At 42.9% G+C, this 14,283-nt stretch overlaps 2 protein-coding genes across 6 annotated transcripts; one reads left to right on the plus strand and one right to left on the minus strand.

Moving 5' to 3' along the window:
- Window positions 1–437: 437 nt before the first annotated feature.
- LOC123156963 (mechanosensitive ion channel protein 2, chloroplastic) lies at window positions 438–9,095 on the plus strand. Of its 5 annotated transcripts, XM_044575171.1 has the most exons (15): window positions 438–594; window positions 1,628–1,799; window positions 1,889–1,948; window positions 3,198–3,355; window positions 3,979–4,099; window positions 4,187–4,281; window positions 4,455–4,568; window positions 4,683–4,743; window positions 5,441–5,590; window positions 5,674–5,784; window positions 6,010–6,177; window positions 6,280–6,393; window positions 7,083–7,139; window positions 8,112–8,548; window positions 8,620–8,784. In XM_044575171.1, exons 2-15 carry the CDS (start codon window positions 1,722–1,724, stop codon window positions 8,624–8,626), a joined length of 1,731 nt encoding a protein of 576 aa, XP_044431106.1. In that variant the 5' UTR covers window positions 438–594; window positions 1,628–1,721; the 3' UTR covers window positions 8,627–8,784. The 5 variants fall into 5 exon arrangements, with proteins under 5 accessions (XP_044431106.1, XP_044431102.1, XP_044431103.1 ...); XM_044575167.1 differs by having other exon boundaries at window positions 8,112–9,095; XM_044575168.1 differs by lacking the exon at window positions 1,889–1,948 and having other exon boundaries at window positions 8,112–9,095.
- Window positions 9,096–9,973: 878 nt separating this feature from the next.
- LOC123156964 (BTB/POZ and MATH domain-containing protein 2) lies at window positions 9,974–11,810 on the minus strand. Its single transcript, XM_044575172.1, has 2 exons — window positions 11,663–11,810; window positions 9,974–11,590 (listed from the first exon to the last, which is right to left on the minus strand). Exon 2 carries the CDS (start codon window positions 11,581–11,583, stop codon window positions 10,282–10,284), a length of 1,302 nt encoding a protein of 433 aa, XP_044431107.1. The 5' UTR covers window positions 11,584–11,590; window positions 11,663–11,810; the 3' UTR covers window positions 9,974–10,281.
- Between the last annotated feature and the right edge of the window lie 2,473 nt (window positions 11,811–14,283).

Genomic DNA, 14,283 nt, shown 5'->3' on the forward strand with positions numbered 1-14,283 from the left:
CTTCCCGAAACCTCTCTTCCGCCTCGTCTTCTTCACCCAAGATCTCTTCTACCTACATGGTATGAGTCCAAGCAAACCACAGTGCCCGCAGAACTCATTCAACATGACCTATTGGGCTGTTTGCGATGGATACGTCCATGTCGACGAAAAGGGTGACGCCGAAAGGTTATTGCATAGTACTCCTACATTGATTATTCATATATCACGTTTTTAAAAATATTGCAGATGTTGCAAGTATTTTGCCACAAATTTTGCACAACCCTGGAAACAAATTTGCGGCAAACATGTTGCATCGGGGCTTCCTTTTTCTATTGGAACGGCGTGAGTACCCAGACCAGACGATTTACCCACCATCCGACGGCCGGCGAGGAGTGCCCCCGCCAACCGAGCGGACGCCCGGCGCGAGTACACGTGTCAAAGCCGCAGAGTTTCATCAGAAGCGAAAAGAAAAAAGAGACAAAAGTGTAGCCGTAGCAACCGTGATCCGCCTCCGCCTCCCAAACGCCATTCTCAAACCGCCACCGCTCCCCGCCGGTGAACCCTCCCCCGCGGGCCCTGTCCCCGCCGAACGACGGTCGCCCCTCCACCTCGAAGGTAGGTATTCCCCTCTCGCCCTCCCTGGTCCCTCCTCATCTGCTCTGCCGGGCAGCCGCGGGGGTGGCGATCCCTCTCTCTCTCTCTTTTGCGGGCTTCGATTGACCCCCCCCCCCCCCCCCCGTCGGTGACGAACCCTAGGTCGATTGGGCCGCACCTGGAGTTTTGTTCCGGAATTTCAATCGCCACGATCCAAATCCCCGCCCCGTGGAGTGCTGGTGGCAGTCTGTTATCCATTTTCCGGCTAGATCCTCCCCTGTCATGGAACTGATAGCCATCGAAGCATTCGTTAGCCGAAATTTGTGGCATGATTCTGTGGGGCGTGAGCGGATCAAATGCCAACTCTCGCAGGCGAAATCAAGCCGATTGACCAGGGCATTACTAGGGCTGGTGACAACGAGCCAAGTATTGCCTCAGTTTGTAATGGGAAATGGGGAAACTGGTTCCAACATTGCGGTAGCAGTGCTAGAAGGCTATTGAATTATACTATATGAGGGGCAGGGCGGACTGTCCATTGCCACCAAAGTATATAGTTGTAATGTACTAATGGTATTGCAATGGTTTCCGTTGTTGCAATATAGCTGTAAATAGGTGAGCAGCCCCTAAATATTGTGGAATACTAGATTGCAACCTTTCTTCTCCTTCACTCATGATGCACCTACTTGTTTTAATGCCGGGTGCAGAAGGATCCCCTGTATCAATACAACATCCAATTCATAATAGCATCTTATTAACAGATCACTCCTATTATTACTGGCAAGATGGTTATTTCTGACTGCTTGGCGTTTGTTGAGTTGGCTGTGGGTAGGGCTAGGTGTTGCACTTGGGCTATGGTTTGATTTTGTGGGCAGGACTCGGGTGGGGCTTGCGTTTCGGCCATACCTTGCTGTCAGTTAAATGTTCATATAGTCTTGTGGTATTTCTGCACATTCCAAGAAAAGGAAACATTAGTCCCATGCTACATTTTCTATTTATATCTTGCGAGAGCTAGCCTGCCACAAAACTCACTCATATGCATATTTTTCTGTTTCAGGGTTAATAAACTAGCACCACCAACTTAGGAGGGCCTGATAGCAGCTCAATCAGTGGATGTGAATATTCTGCATCCCATTTAAGTTCTGCTTGAGATGGCAGTTGGGATGACATCCCACCTCTTCCACGGAGGGACTACTACCAGCAGATTTAGCCAAATCAACAAATTTAGAGTACAAGTTGCTCATTCTTTACTTGTAGTCAATAGTATCTTTATTGTCTATTTCATCAGTGTTTGCTCTCCTCCCCCTCCCCCCTACAGAGCCCGGAGAAGCGTTGTTCTCTCTCCCTGCCATCCACTTCGCTTCCTTTTGTTGCTTATGTATGGTTCCTTCCTTTCAGTCTTGCTAAGCTAACAACATATTCTAATTATTCTAGCATAGTTTATAGAATGGTTGTTGTGATGCTTTCGTATTACATCACTGGAAGACGTTTAACTGACGTGTATAGTTTATTTTGGATATGTGAAGTATCCTTCTATCTCTGTGCCTAGTGTAAGCTAGTACTTGTTAATTTAGCAGAAGCAAACATATGTTTGAAGGCTGTACAAATGTATGTCAGACAGAATTAGCCATCCCTGTCATTTTTTTTTCACATAGACACACCAGACAAGGTTAGGTACAAATCCAAATACCTCAAGGGTATTTATTTTGCTGCATATTCTCAGCAGAAATAATGTAGAACTGAATCACATTTAAAATTAATATATTCTGTTCCAGTTGTCGTTGGGCAACATCATACACATGGTTTCATAGACCGTAGATCCTCTATGGGAAATGGCCCGCAGAAATTATGCCGCTCCATTTGAATCGAACTATGCTTTTGGACACTGAAAGTTCAGCGACATGTATTTTAACCAGTAGGTCTTGTACCATGTTTTATCATATCTGCTGATAATTTGAGAAATGAGATCTAACTGTTGAACTACCGATAACGGGCAAGTATGTGCCAATGACGACATCGGTTGCGTTGGTTGATTACCTGATGATGTTCTTCTAATACATTGTGCTCCATTGGTATGTAAACATCATTTCAGGGGGATATGGAGTATTTTTTTTCAAAAATCTGCATTACCAACAGTTTTGCTGAAGCGGGCGTATCTTTTGGGTACAAAACATATGTACCACTATATCTGAAACAGTACTCTGCTTGACTGCATGAAAGTGATGCTTACTATACGTACAGTGATCACACTTCCACAATGTTTGTTGTGAACCTTCCACAATGGCATAGCCTGGGTGTAGGAAAACGCACACCGTGGATAGGGCATTCACCCTCATCAACCTGTCGACACGACTTTTATCCCATAAGAGACAAACTATTTCGAGTGTGCTATCTGCTTATCCCTATCTTGAAATTCCTTACTAAACAAATCTCTTTCCTAATTTAATGATTGCCGTTTGTTCGAACTTCTAGATAATCGATCAGTAATACATGGTAGATCATTTCAACTATGCAACCTCCTTTTGTTGCTCTATCATAATAAACTTTTTTTAATATATTCTGTGCCGGTACTGTATACCTTAAGCAATATCCCCCAGTATTATAAATCTTCAGAATATCCCTTTCAGGGGCAGGATTTATTGGTTCAGAACGTGTTGGATAGGAGCTACAGGCCCATGCTTTATGTGCCTTGTAGATATAGGGCCTCGGGCGCTAAATCTTTTGCTTTGCCAGTGTCTTGGAAGGAAATTCCGCTGGTCAAGAGCACGTCGTCAGCATTGGCTAGGTAGTCCCCCCTGTGGCATCATTTGCTTATGAAGTTTGTTGAATTCTTAGATAGTTCGCATTGATGACTACACATACTGCCAGCAGTACCAATCTGGACCTTTCAGTTTTTGTAAACCAGAATATCTAGCATCTTATCTACTCTATATACTGCTGGTGGGTATTATGGTACTGAAATATCTTAGTAACACTATGCCAATCAGATGATTTGTTCAGTGGTTGTTCACTTGCTACTCTCATTGCACTTGCTAAGACTTTCAGTAACTTCTTCAACTCAGTATTACAGGTTAATGATTTGCTGCCTTTCGATATGGCAGCATCGATATGTCGGGACATAAATTTTTTATTTATCATGAATTAAGCTGCATACATGTTAGCCAAGATAGTTTGGTTAGTAATCTTAAATGGAACTTACCTTTATGATTGATGATGGTAGTCACCAGCTGGATAAATTCTGTAGCCAATTCAATGGACTCTTATTTACCCTGTTTCTCTCTCTCTCTCTCTCTCTCTCTCTCTCTCTCTCTCTCTCTCTCTCTGTTATTGCTATACCATCTTATATGCAAATGCTAATCGATTTATGCTCGACTTCCTATTTTAATAGCCCTTTTTCCCCCTTGACAGGTCGTGTGACAGTTTACTTGCAAATCCTGTCACTGCCCTTGTGGCACCTGCAGTTGGAATAATTGTCTTTGCCCTATGGGGCTTTTTGCCTCTAGTGAAGGACATTAGAAACCGTATTGATGTATGCTTCTGTTATATGCGACCATATTTATATTTTATTTAATTATGACGAGCTAAAAATAACTCAACATTCTGTAATACCTTGCAGCATGGAGGAAACTGGAAACAGAGCCCCACATACCTAATTTCTAGGTCCTACCTTCAACCTTTGCTTCTTTGGACAGGAGCAACGCTAATCTGCAGGTATAACCACAACAGTGTTTAGTGATGTTCTCTTGCAGCGTACTCCTATCTGATAGATATTGCAGCCTCAAAAATTTTAGCTGATCGATATTGCAGCCTCAGAATTTTTAGCTGTGTATCAGTTGCAGACTTTCCTTTTTATTTCTGTTCTTTGCTCACACTCGGCCTTACAGGGGTTTGGATCCAGTTGTGCTACGTTCATCGGCAAGCCAAGCTGTTAAAACGCGTCTTGTAACTTTTGTGAGATCTTTATCTACCGTCCTGGCTGTTGCATATGTTCTTACAAGGTGCACATGATACATTCTCAAGCTTGCTAATTGTTTGATAGTTAATGGATCAGCATTTCACTAGAGTCAAATGAAAAAGCCTGGGAAGTACTAACATGGTTTATCTTCTTTTAGCTTGATTCAGCAGGTACATAGATTCCTAGTGGACGTACGTAACCCCAATGACACAAAAAAAGTAAGATCATTTTTCTTATAATATAGCTAGAACCTCTTTACATTATTCGAGTACCTGCTGTAGTTCTATCAACTTGATTTCGTTCTTACTGATAGAAGCCATTTTTTAAGGAACATGTAGGAAATACATTTTATTTTTCATGAACAAGCAATAGGTACCCTACCTAGGGGGTGCAGACAGACAACCTTTAGCCTTTAGGGAATCCGCTGATGTTCAGTCAGCTTGGTGCATGTAAGCAAGCATGCATGACCTGATCGCAGGTATGCAACTTGATTAGGTACTCCGTACAGTAGAATTATGCATACACAAGCACATACTCAACCCGATGTCTGTATATGCAGCACACATGCATCTTATATGCATGTATGCATCCCTTTTCCTTTAGTTATTCTTAGCGGCTTTTTTTGGGTGGGTTGGGGGGGGGGGGGTGTTATGATCGTGAAATAGTGTAGAATTTATTATTTCAAGGTTTTCCATGGTCTCTTTATTCCAAGCATATATTTCTTATAAAACAAATCTGATGGCAACAGCATGTACTTGTTAGCTTGAATTGAACTCTGTTAATGTGATTGCAATTTAAACTTCTCAGTTGTACAATCAAGATATCCTCTATTTTTATTTTGCTTCTTATAACTTTGTTTTCCCCCTTCATTTTCTCCGTGTTGTAGTAGCACTTATCGAACTTTGTTTCTTGCAGATGGGTTTGGATTTTACCGTGAAAGCTATCTATACTGGCATTTGGATTGCTGCTGTTTCTCTCTTTATGGAGTTGCTGGGTGTCAATACCAAGAAGTGGATAACTGCTGGAGGTTTTGGGACAGTATTGCTTACTCTTGCTGGTCGTGAGGTACTACAGAACTTTTGTATTGATAGTATAATCTTGTGCGATAGCGCTAAAATAGGACTAATAGCTATCCCAATTCGTTGCAGATTTTGACTAACTTCATCTCGAGTGTTATGATCAACGCCTCACGCCCATTTATTGTGAATGAATGGATCACTGCAAACATAGATGGTGTTGAGATCACTGGTGTTGTTGAGGTCGATGTCTTCTTGAACTATTTCTCATTTACTGTGGATATGCTGTTCTTCTTTGTTTCATTTTATGTGCGTATTTAAACAATAGTCATCTGAGTATGTAGTTATTTCTTCCACGATACATGGTTTTGTTTTTATATACTGATAGTTACTAGTTGCACGCTCATACCAAATTTTGTTGATGCTTCATCTTGTCATCACACTAACTTAAGTTAATTTGATTTTCAGCGTGTTGGTATGTGGTCTCCAACAGTTCTTAGAGGTGACGACAAAGAAGCTATATACATTCCTAACCATAAGTTCACAGTGTCCATAGTGAGAAATAACACTCGAAGGAGCCACTGGCGTATTAAGAGCTATCTTGCGATAAGCCACATGGATGCTGGAAAAATCAGTGTAACAGCTTTGAATCAGTCTCGCACATTACACCTCTCTCTTCTACTTCTTTCGTTATATGGTAACCTAACTTTAACCAGTCTCTCTGTTTTCCTTTGGCAGATAATTGTTGCGGACATGAGGAAAGTCTTGGCTAAAAATCAGAATATAGAACAACAGAGGCTACATAGAAGAGTATTTTTTGAGAAAATTGACGAAACGACCCAAGCTCTCATGGTACTTTATTTATTATAAGTAATTCGGTTTTTTAAATGTAAATGCTAGTGCATGATCACCCGTTTTGAAGCATTGTATCATGAGTGTGGGACACCTTGGTTGGCCACTGGCCAGAGCGTTCTTGTTGTTTACCTTGTTTAAAATATGCTCAGTAGGTGTCTCCCTACTACTCCCTCCGTATCAAAAATATAAGACGTCCTTGTAGGCTAGTTTAACCTACAAAAATGTCTTATATTTTGGTACAGAGGTACTATTACTAAGCTAGGAACTGATCGAAACCCTGTGATAATAGGCTATTATTCAATTTCATTCAGCTCTCCTCAAAATTTGCAGCTATAGTTTTAGTGCAAAATCTAAAACAGACCGATCAATTTTACACCGGCAATACTTCAGCGTGAAAATCCTTAAACTCCTAACATGTAAGTTGTCCAGTTTTATGGAAGATGGATGTAGGTAGTAAAAAAAAGTATGTTAGTGGGTAGTTGTTTCTTTTCCTTTCTATTTTCACATCTACTTTCTTGCCTTTGCGTTTAACTTGTGTCAAGATTCTTCATTTCATGCCCATGCATCTATTTGTTTAAATTCTTTAAAATATTACACATTCTTCTATTCTATTACTTCCAATTTTACATTAGTCCTGAACTCCTAAATATCTAAGGTTGGTATCATTTTGTTGTGTTGTCCTGTAGATTTATGTATCCTGCTTTGTGAAGACTTCACATCTTGAGGAGTATCTGAATGTCCAGGTAACATATCTGTATAGGATGCTATATATTCTGCTCATAATAGATAACGGGCACATATTTTGTTTGGCATATGCATGTTTTGTGCTAAAATGTACAAGTTTCTGTCGAGAACATTATTTTCTAGCTCGGTAGTGTTCGTAAAAATAGAATCAGCTGTACAAAACATTCTGATCCATTGAGTCTGATTCTCACCAGTTGGCGAGAACTGGAATTTGACCAGTTACTTATGGAAACCAGTGATAAACCACATGGAATCATTTTTCCTAATCATGAAACAAAAATACATATAACTGCCTTGAAACACCAATCAGGATGACAAGTTGATAATGAGCGGAGTATAAAAACTGCAGCTGGTTCTACTTTTTCCGATGTACACTAAAATTCATAGCATCAACTAGTGTCGTGAGCTGTGTGCTACTAGAAAATCTAAACAAGTATCACATAGAAGTGATATGGTGCGTAATTATTATTTTTGAACTGGATATGTGTGTAAACTTGGTAAAAATGGGATAAAATCATGGAGACATGCAGCATGACTATTGCACATAATATTGCGAGCCAATCGCCAAACCTTGCTGATTCTGTTTGGTTCCGGTCCTCCCTGTAAAGTTTGGTTGCTATGGGGACGTTGCAGTTGTCTACCTGTCATCCTGCTTTGTGAAGACTTCAACCCTGAGCCTTAAATTTGAAACATCCACATGATATTTGCATGAATCTATGCATAGCATCAGTGATTACTCCAAATGATTTCTGAACCCCTGATTTGTTCACCATGTGGTACTACTTCATTTATCATTTCCTCTCTGATATTAATAGGGAAGACTACATAGGAGTTCTTTCATTTTGTTTGTAGATGAAGTTTGACAGGAGGAGCATAGAATCCATTTTTGTACCATGTGTGTTTATTTTATCAGCATTTAGATATCACTCGAAACACTGATACAATGTTTTTGATGTTCCAATACACAAAAGGAGGAAGTTTTGTTGGATTTTCTTAGAATAGTTGGCCATCACAGGGCAAGGCTTGCCACCCAAACTCGAACGGTCCAGAAATCATATGGCAACGCAGACATAGATAACATTCCTTTTGGAGAGGAGATGTACACTCGTGTACGTGGCCGTCCACTTCTGATTGACACCTCTGCAAAGGTCAGTGAAGGCAAGTCTAAATCTAGATCAACCTCACGTGAAGATCAGAGAGTCAAGACAAGCGCATCGGCTGAGACCAGGGCAGGTTCACCAGATAGTGCTAGTGTAAGCAACTCTGACAAGAAGGAACAGAAAAAGATAGTGTCAGAAGATGGTCCGATGAAGAATAGCAAGAATGATCATGGGATGTCAACACAAGCATCTCTGGCTGGTAAAGGGGAGCCTCGAGGATCCGAGGCCACGGAGCGACAAGGAGATGGGTCAGTTTCTCTTCCTAATCCTAAGAAAGAATCTAGACCTGGCCTGGAAGATAACATTGTTCTGGGTGTAGCACTTGATGGCTCCAAGAGGACACTCCCCATCGAACAAGGAACAGATCCTCATGCATCCGAAAGCGAGCAAGGCACAGTTGAGGTTGGTTCATTGCCGAAGGATAAGAAAGGTCAAAGCCATATGCCATGAGGGGGGTCGATCAAGTCACCTAGAGAGGGCCGGCCACACGAACTTTGATTCTTGACAGGCGATACAAGCTCAAGCAGGGTCCTTGCCAGGGATTCGTCACCATGCCTACCTTTTTTGTGTGCTGGTGCAAATGCTTTCTGCCGCGTCTTTTTTTTTTTTTGTAAATCTTCGCTGATGCCTCCTTGTTTGGCAAGGAACCTGTTAGTTCATAGAATGTAGCCTAGTCATTGACCATGCTCCCCACGTACGGATATCTTGTACGTATGGATATCTTGTACGTATGGTGAAGCGTATCAAACATAAATTGAGCCGACACACGATCGGCTGTTGCATCGTGCTGCTTCATTCTGACTTTGCGTAACAATCTTAGGCATGTTTGAAATGGTGGTCGCACAAGCATTGTGTTCTGAGAGCTGTAGAGTGTAGTGCAGTGCTTGGTTTTGTTTGGCATAAGTGGGTGATTTCTTGGCCGGGTCATGGCGGGTGTCGACGATCGGTCGTGTGCTCCATCCTATCCTCACCCGGTCAAGCATGCGGTTACAAGATCTGGTTAAACTATCTGCATCGTTCCTCTGGTGAAGTTTATGCCTGTGTGTCTGATTTGAGATGTGAAAATAGGGCAGGAAGGGATAAAGGATCAAGAGCAGTTATACTGAGTCTTCACGAACATGCAAGCAGATAGGGTGATGATGATTCATATCCTCTGGTTTCCTGTAAACTGACAGACACCAACATGTTCATTACCTTGGAATTAATACCCAGTAAGGATATGGGCATTACCCTGGAATTTATTACAAGCAAAGCTTCAAGTAATTTGAACAAAAGACATTTGTTATATGAGTATATACAGAAAAGAAAATATAGCCCCTGTCCATGCACTCAAAGCTTTACCCCATCTTTTCGTCGTGGAAATTGACACCAATCATCTCTATAGTTTCAAAATACACCAGATGGAGTCATCCTTTGGGGTACAGGGCACAGCTACAACATTTGACTTTGCAAAATTCCAAGCACCAACCTTCCTCTCAAATGGGAATAGGCCGCCTGAGGAGAACACTAAGTACCCAGGAGAAGGTTACTAGGCACTAGACCAAGATTTCACGCTATCGCTGTCACATAACCGGTATTCTTGGTGACCTATCTTATCTTCCAAATTCTTTCACCTAAATCTAGGTTCATAAAATGCCTATCCAGAAGCATCAACATTTTTCTTCTTGACAACCGCTACAAAAAGGTTTTCATGATAGGGAAGGCCCAAAGCAACAATATACAACACAATAATGAAGATACGTATACGAGGATAAAACAACTAGCTAAGAAAGTTACACTGTGCTGCAATGCCAAATCAATCTGCACTCAACACTTGAGTTTACAGACCAACCATTCCATGAAGGGACAATTTGCCTATACGCTGGGATTTTTCTAATTCAGCATACAGACAAATTATATAGATGACAAGATAAAAAAACAAGAGACATGGACTACGATCTCTCTAGTCTAGGGGATCCCACATATGCATAGCAGCGTCACTTCAGATCTTAGTAAAGAGTGATAAAGTCTGCTGGTTCAAAGCAATAACCTCGGCAATGAGCTCGTTCAAAACAGAGGGATAGGTCGTGATTATATGCTCCCAGCCATCGGTCGCCATTATTGTTTGCAAACATGAGGGAGACTGGACTTGGATAAACTTAATGCACGCCTCTTTCAATCCGCGGCAGTGGTGCCGCTCAGCTAGAGCAAGGGTGGACGCCACTGAGCTGACACCTATGAGCTCAGATAGCTGTTTTTCGCAGATGAACTTGAGCCGTTGGAGATCATATCTGTCTGCCGCTACAAACAAGTCCTGCAGCCATTGCACGCGTGTTTCATCCTCTACTGCTTCCTCTCCTTGTCCTTGTTCCGCAACTTCTGACATTTTGTCCTCTATTGCTTCCTCTCCTTGTCCTTGTTCCGCAGCTTCTGACATTTTGTCTTCTAGAGCTTCCTCTCCTTGTCCATGTTCCACAAGGTGTGACGTTTCATCCTCCTCCATGCTGTCCTCATGCATCGCGGGGAATGAGTCTGTGTAGACAAAGCTAAGCAAGGCTCTGAATATGTTTGCTTCCATGTCTTTGATCTGTATGACACTGGATGTAGTAGTAGCACTGCCCTCCTTCATGGGGCCAAAGAGCTGTGCCCTGAAGACTTTAGACCGGGCAGCAAGCACGCATCTGTGTGCAGCAATCATCTCACCACAGACCTCGAATGTCACATCAGCACCCAAATTGGTTTGAAAGAGATCGCCGAAATGCCGGTGTATGTCAGGCAGGAGCGCCTCGCCATCGCCGCCCTTGGTGTCGTGGACAACCATGATGTCGCACCGGATGGTGAAGCAGTCGCCCCTTAGATTTGCCGATCGTTCGAGGGCGTGTCTCCTGACGAACTTGTCGCAGCTCCACGAAGAACCGGGTAAGGGGAAGCTGCACGTTTCGGTTCCACGGATGTACACTGGATTCTGCTTCTCGACCTGGTCGACGAAACTGAACCCGAACTTGGTGTCCACGACCTCGTCGGCCCCCTCGTCGTCGTACAGGCGGGAAACGCTGAGGGAGACGTAGTTGGCGCAGCTCAGGTTCTCGCCGTTGGGGTAGTAGTGGAGGTACCAGTCGTGGCCTCCGACGGTGAATGGGCGGGAGGTGATGCTGTCGCCGGTGGGTGCCTCCTGCTTGGTGCGCCGGTAGTCCTGGACCACCAGCAGGTGGTACCCGCAGTCCGTGCCGGTGTCGACGAACGACTCGGTCGCGGGGCACAGCCCGCCGTCGGCGAGGACGGATACGCCGGCGAACGACGACATGACGGACCTGAGAGTCGATCGGAGGTCTGTCACTCCAAGCTTCAGGGTTGGGATCGATGAGCTGATGGGGCGGGCATACCTGGTTCACGGAGTTGATGCCGCCGTCGCTCCTCCTCCGGCGGAAGACAGAGTTTGCGGCGGCGGCTCGTCGTCTTTTATGTGCGCGCGGCCTGGGCCTGCCTAGGGCGAGCGAGCGAGCTAGGGTTACCACGGTGGCTGGGCTTGAAGGCCCATCGCTCAGGGTATTAAAAAAAAGGTTTTCTAAAAAAAAACTGAGTTTTGTAGGCTGCAAAGAATGCATTCCAGTCAAACAATTAGTGCTGCTATATGATATTCGAATTTGCTTACTGAATTCTAAATAAGATTTGACTGAAAACTTTACCATCAAAAATAAGTTTTTTTAATTTAATCAAAACATTTCCACCTCTTTAATTATAGGAACTCCCGGTTGATCATCGCCTCATTTTCCTTTTAGACATAGAAGATATACTCTGTTGGTCTCGTCCCTCCCTTGTAGCGTGGTTGGCATCCTCTCTTATCCTCTGGCACGTCGGCACCTCCTCCTCTCCTCTCGGGCGTGCCGCCGTGATGCCCGTCCTCTTCATCCACCACGCGTCGGCACCTTGCCATTTCCGTCTTGCTGAAGGATTGTGTGCAAGTGCAACCATGTTGCCGTTGTTTTGTCTGGACGGAAGAACCTTGGGCAACCTCGTGCTGGCCGTTGGGGGTACTCTCAGGGGTGTTTTGTACTTTACTACATACCGCCCATGCTAAGAGCCCCTCGATCCATTAGATATCGAGACCAACTTCTTCTTTCATGTCCGCCCTTGTTGACTCCTTCAAAAGATTAGCTTGTGACACTCCTTTGCCTTGGTGGTTGGCCGCCTTTGGCCTTCTTGGACCACACAGTTTGAAACTACACAAGCTCCTAGGCTTGGTCCATGTAGATCTTGGCACCAAGCTCGATGACGATCATGGGTGGCAATGATCCAAAGTGGATCACCAGTGGCTCGAGCTATTGTCATGGGAGAGCTATCCACATGGAAGGGATCTTGATTAGCGGAGCTCCTCACCGATGCCTTGTCATGCAACATGTTGTGCAGATTGGTAGACGGGAAAGACGATTTCGATAACCACAACGAAGTGGAGATGTGAGGAGACCCAGGTCCCATCAAGGGTGCCAATTTGTTTGACACGAGAAAAAAAATCTAACTTGAAGAGATGAAAATAGGGGGGGGGGGGGGGGGGTTGTGCAATTCTCTCATGCGCCAGAGAAAAGGGAAAAAAATGCATGTGTGCAAGTTAGATAAACTAGATAATTCCCCGCGCATTGACGTGGAAATTTATAGAAATGAAATTATCAAAATTAAAATTAGAATATATAAGAATAATATGGCACCACATTCAACCTAAAGGTAAATGGACGATAGATGCTTATTATATTGCCTTGTGACATTCAAGTTCAATTATCTGTTGTTGAAAAATATAAAAAAATAATGATTTGAGGTTTGCATGTGGCTGAGAGTGTAATGGTTGCGTATGCGCTTGATGATGAGAGGGCTTGCATGCGGTGGACGGTGAAAAGTTAATTGGTTGCATGAGCTTGATGATGTGGATGGCTTGCATGTGCATTTAAATGGGATCACTTAGATATACTAGATGATACCTCATACGCTGTTGTGGGAAACACTTAGTCCTACGCGCATGATAATACATTTATTGAGTAACTTTGTTTACATAGTAGATATATATGATCTTAAGATGAAAAGGTTGTAATGAACACAGTACTTGAAGTGTAATTATGAAATGAATGGTGCGATCAAGTTTTCTACTAAATATAGCGATTTGTCATAAGGTATCTCATTTGGATAAATCAGTCTTCACATATACATGGTTACTGAGAGACCTCAACAAATCATGAAAACTAAAAACGAACATGGCCATTGTAGTAACTTGCTACACTTGAGAGCTAGTGATGAAGCTCCAATATCACAATAATAAAACCAATGAAGATTATCGGAACAAAAAGAGTACCAATTTCTCTTCTCTTCTTTCTGTAAACACAAATATCAATTCCTTTTTTTAGATAACTTTTGATCTATTCATCTTCAATCATGACAGTACACTAGTAGAAAAACGACCTATTGCCCCGGTTTGTAAGGACCTTTAGTCCCGGTTTTGTAACACGACACTAAAGGATGGGGACTAAAGGTACCCCTCTTTAGTCCCGGTTCTGCACGAACCGGGGCTAAAGGCCCACCACGTGGCACGAGCCCACGCGGTGGTCTAGGGGACCTTTAGTACCGGTTGATAACACCAACCGCTACTAAAGAATTTTTTTTGAATTTTATTTGATTTTTTTCTTCTGATTTTCAAATTTCTGAATTATTTGACGATTTAGTCTCTAATCACTCCTCATCATTGCTCTAATCACCCCTCATCATTCCAAATCGTCTAACTTCCCGATCGGTCACCCATCCTCTCACTACTCCAGCCTAAGAACGCTTAACTTTCGAGTTCTATTTCCCCTAGTTTTCAAGTCTGCACTTGTTGCTTACATGACAATAGTAAGATGTCAATCCTATTAACCCTTAGGAGTTTAGCTTGAGCATGAAGTCACATGTTTCAACATTTGATTTTGAAACTATTATTCTCAAAAATAATTATCATTTAGTAACAGTAATATTTCTTGAATAAGTA

Source organism: Triticum aestivum, chromosome 7B (assembly GCF_018294505.1).
Source record: "Triticum aestivum cultivar Chinese Spring chromosome 7B, IWGSC CS RefSeq v2.1, whole genome shotgun sequence".
Lineage (NCBI taxonomy): Eukaryota > Viridiplantae > Streptophyta > Magnoliopsida > Poales > Poaceae > Triticum > Triticum aestivum.

Coding starts and splice junctions, on each gene's coding strand:
- LOC123156963 (XM_044575167.1), top strand. CDS start 1,722: ATGGCAGTTGGGATGACATCCCACCTCTTCCACGGAGGGACTACTACC. Junction 4,100..4,186: donor ACATTAGAAACCGTATTGAT/GTATGCTTCTGT, acceptor AATACCTTGCAG/CATGGAGGAAACTGGAAACA. Junction 4,569..4,682: donor GTTGCATATGTTCTTACAAG/GTGCACATGATA, acceptor ATCTTCTTTTAG/CTTGATTCAGCAGGTACATA.
- LOC123156964 (XM_044575172.1), bottom strand. CDS start 11,583: ATGTCGTCGTTCGCCGGCGTATCCGTCCTCGCCGACGGCGGGCTGTGC.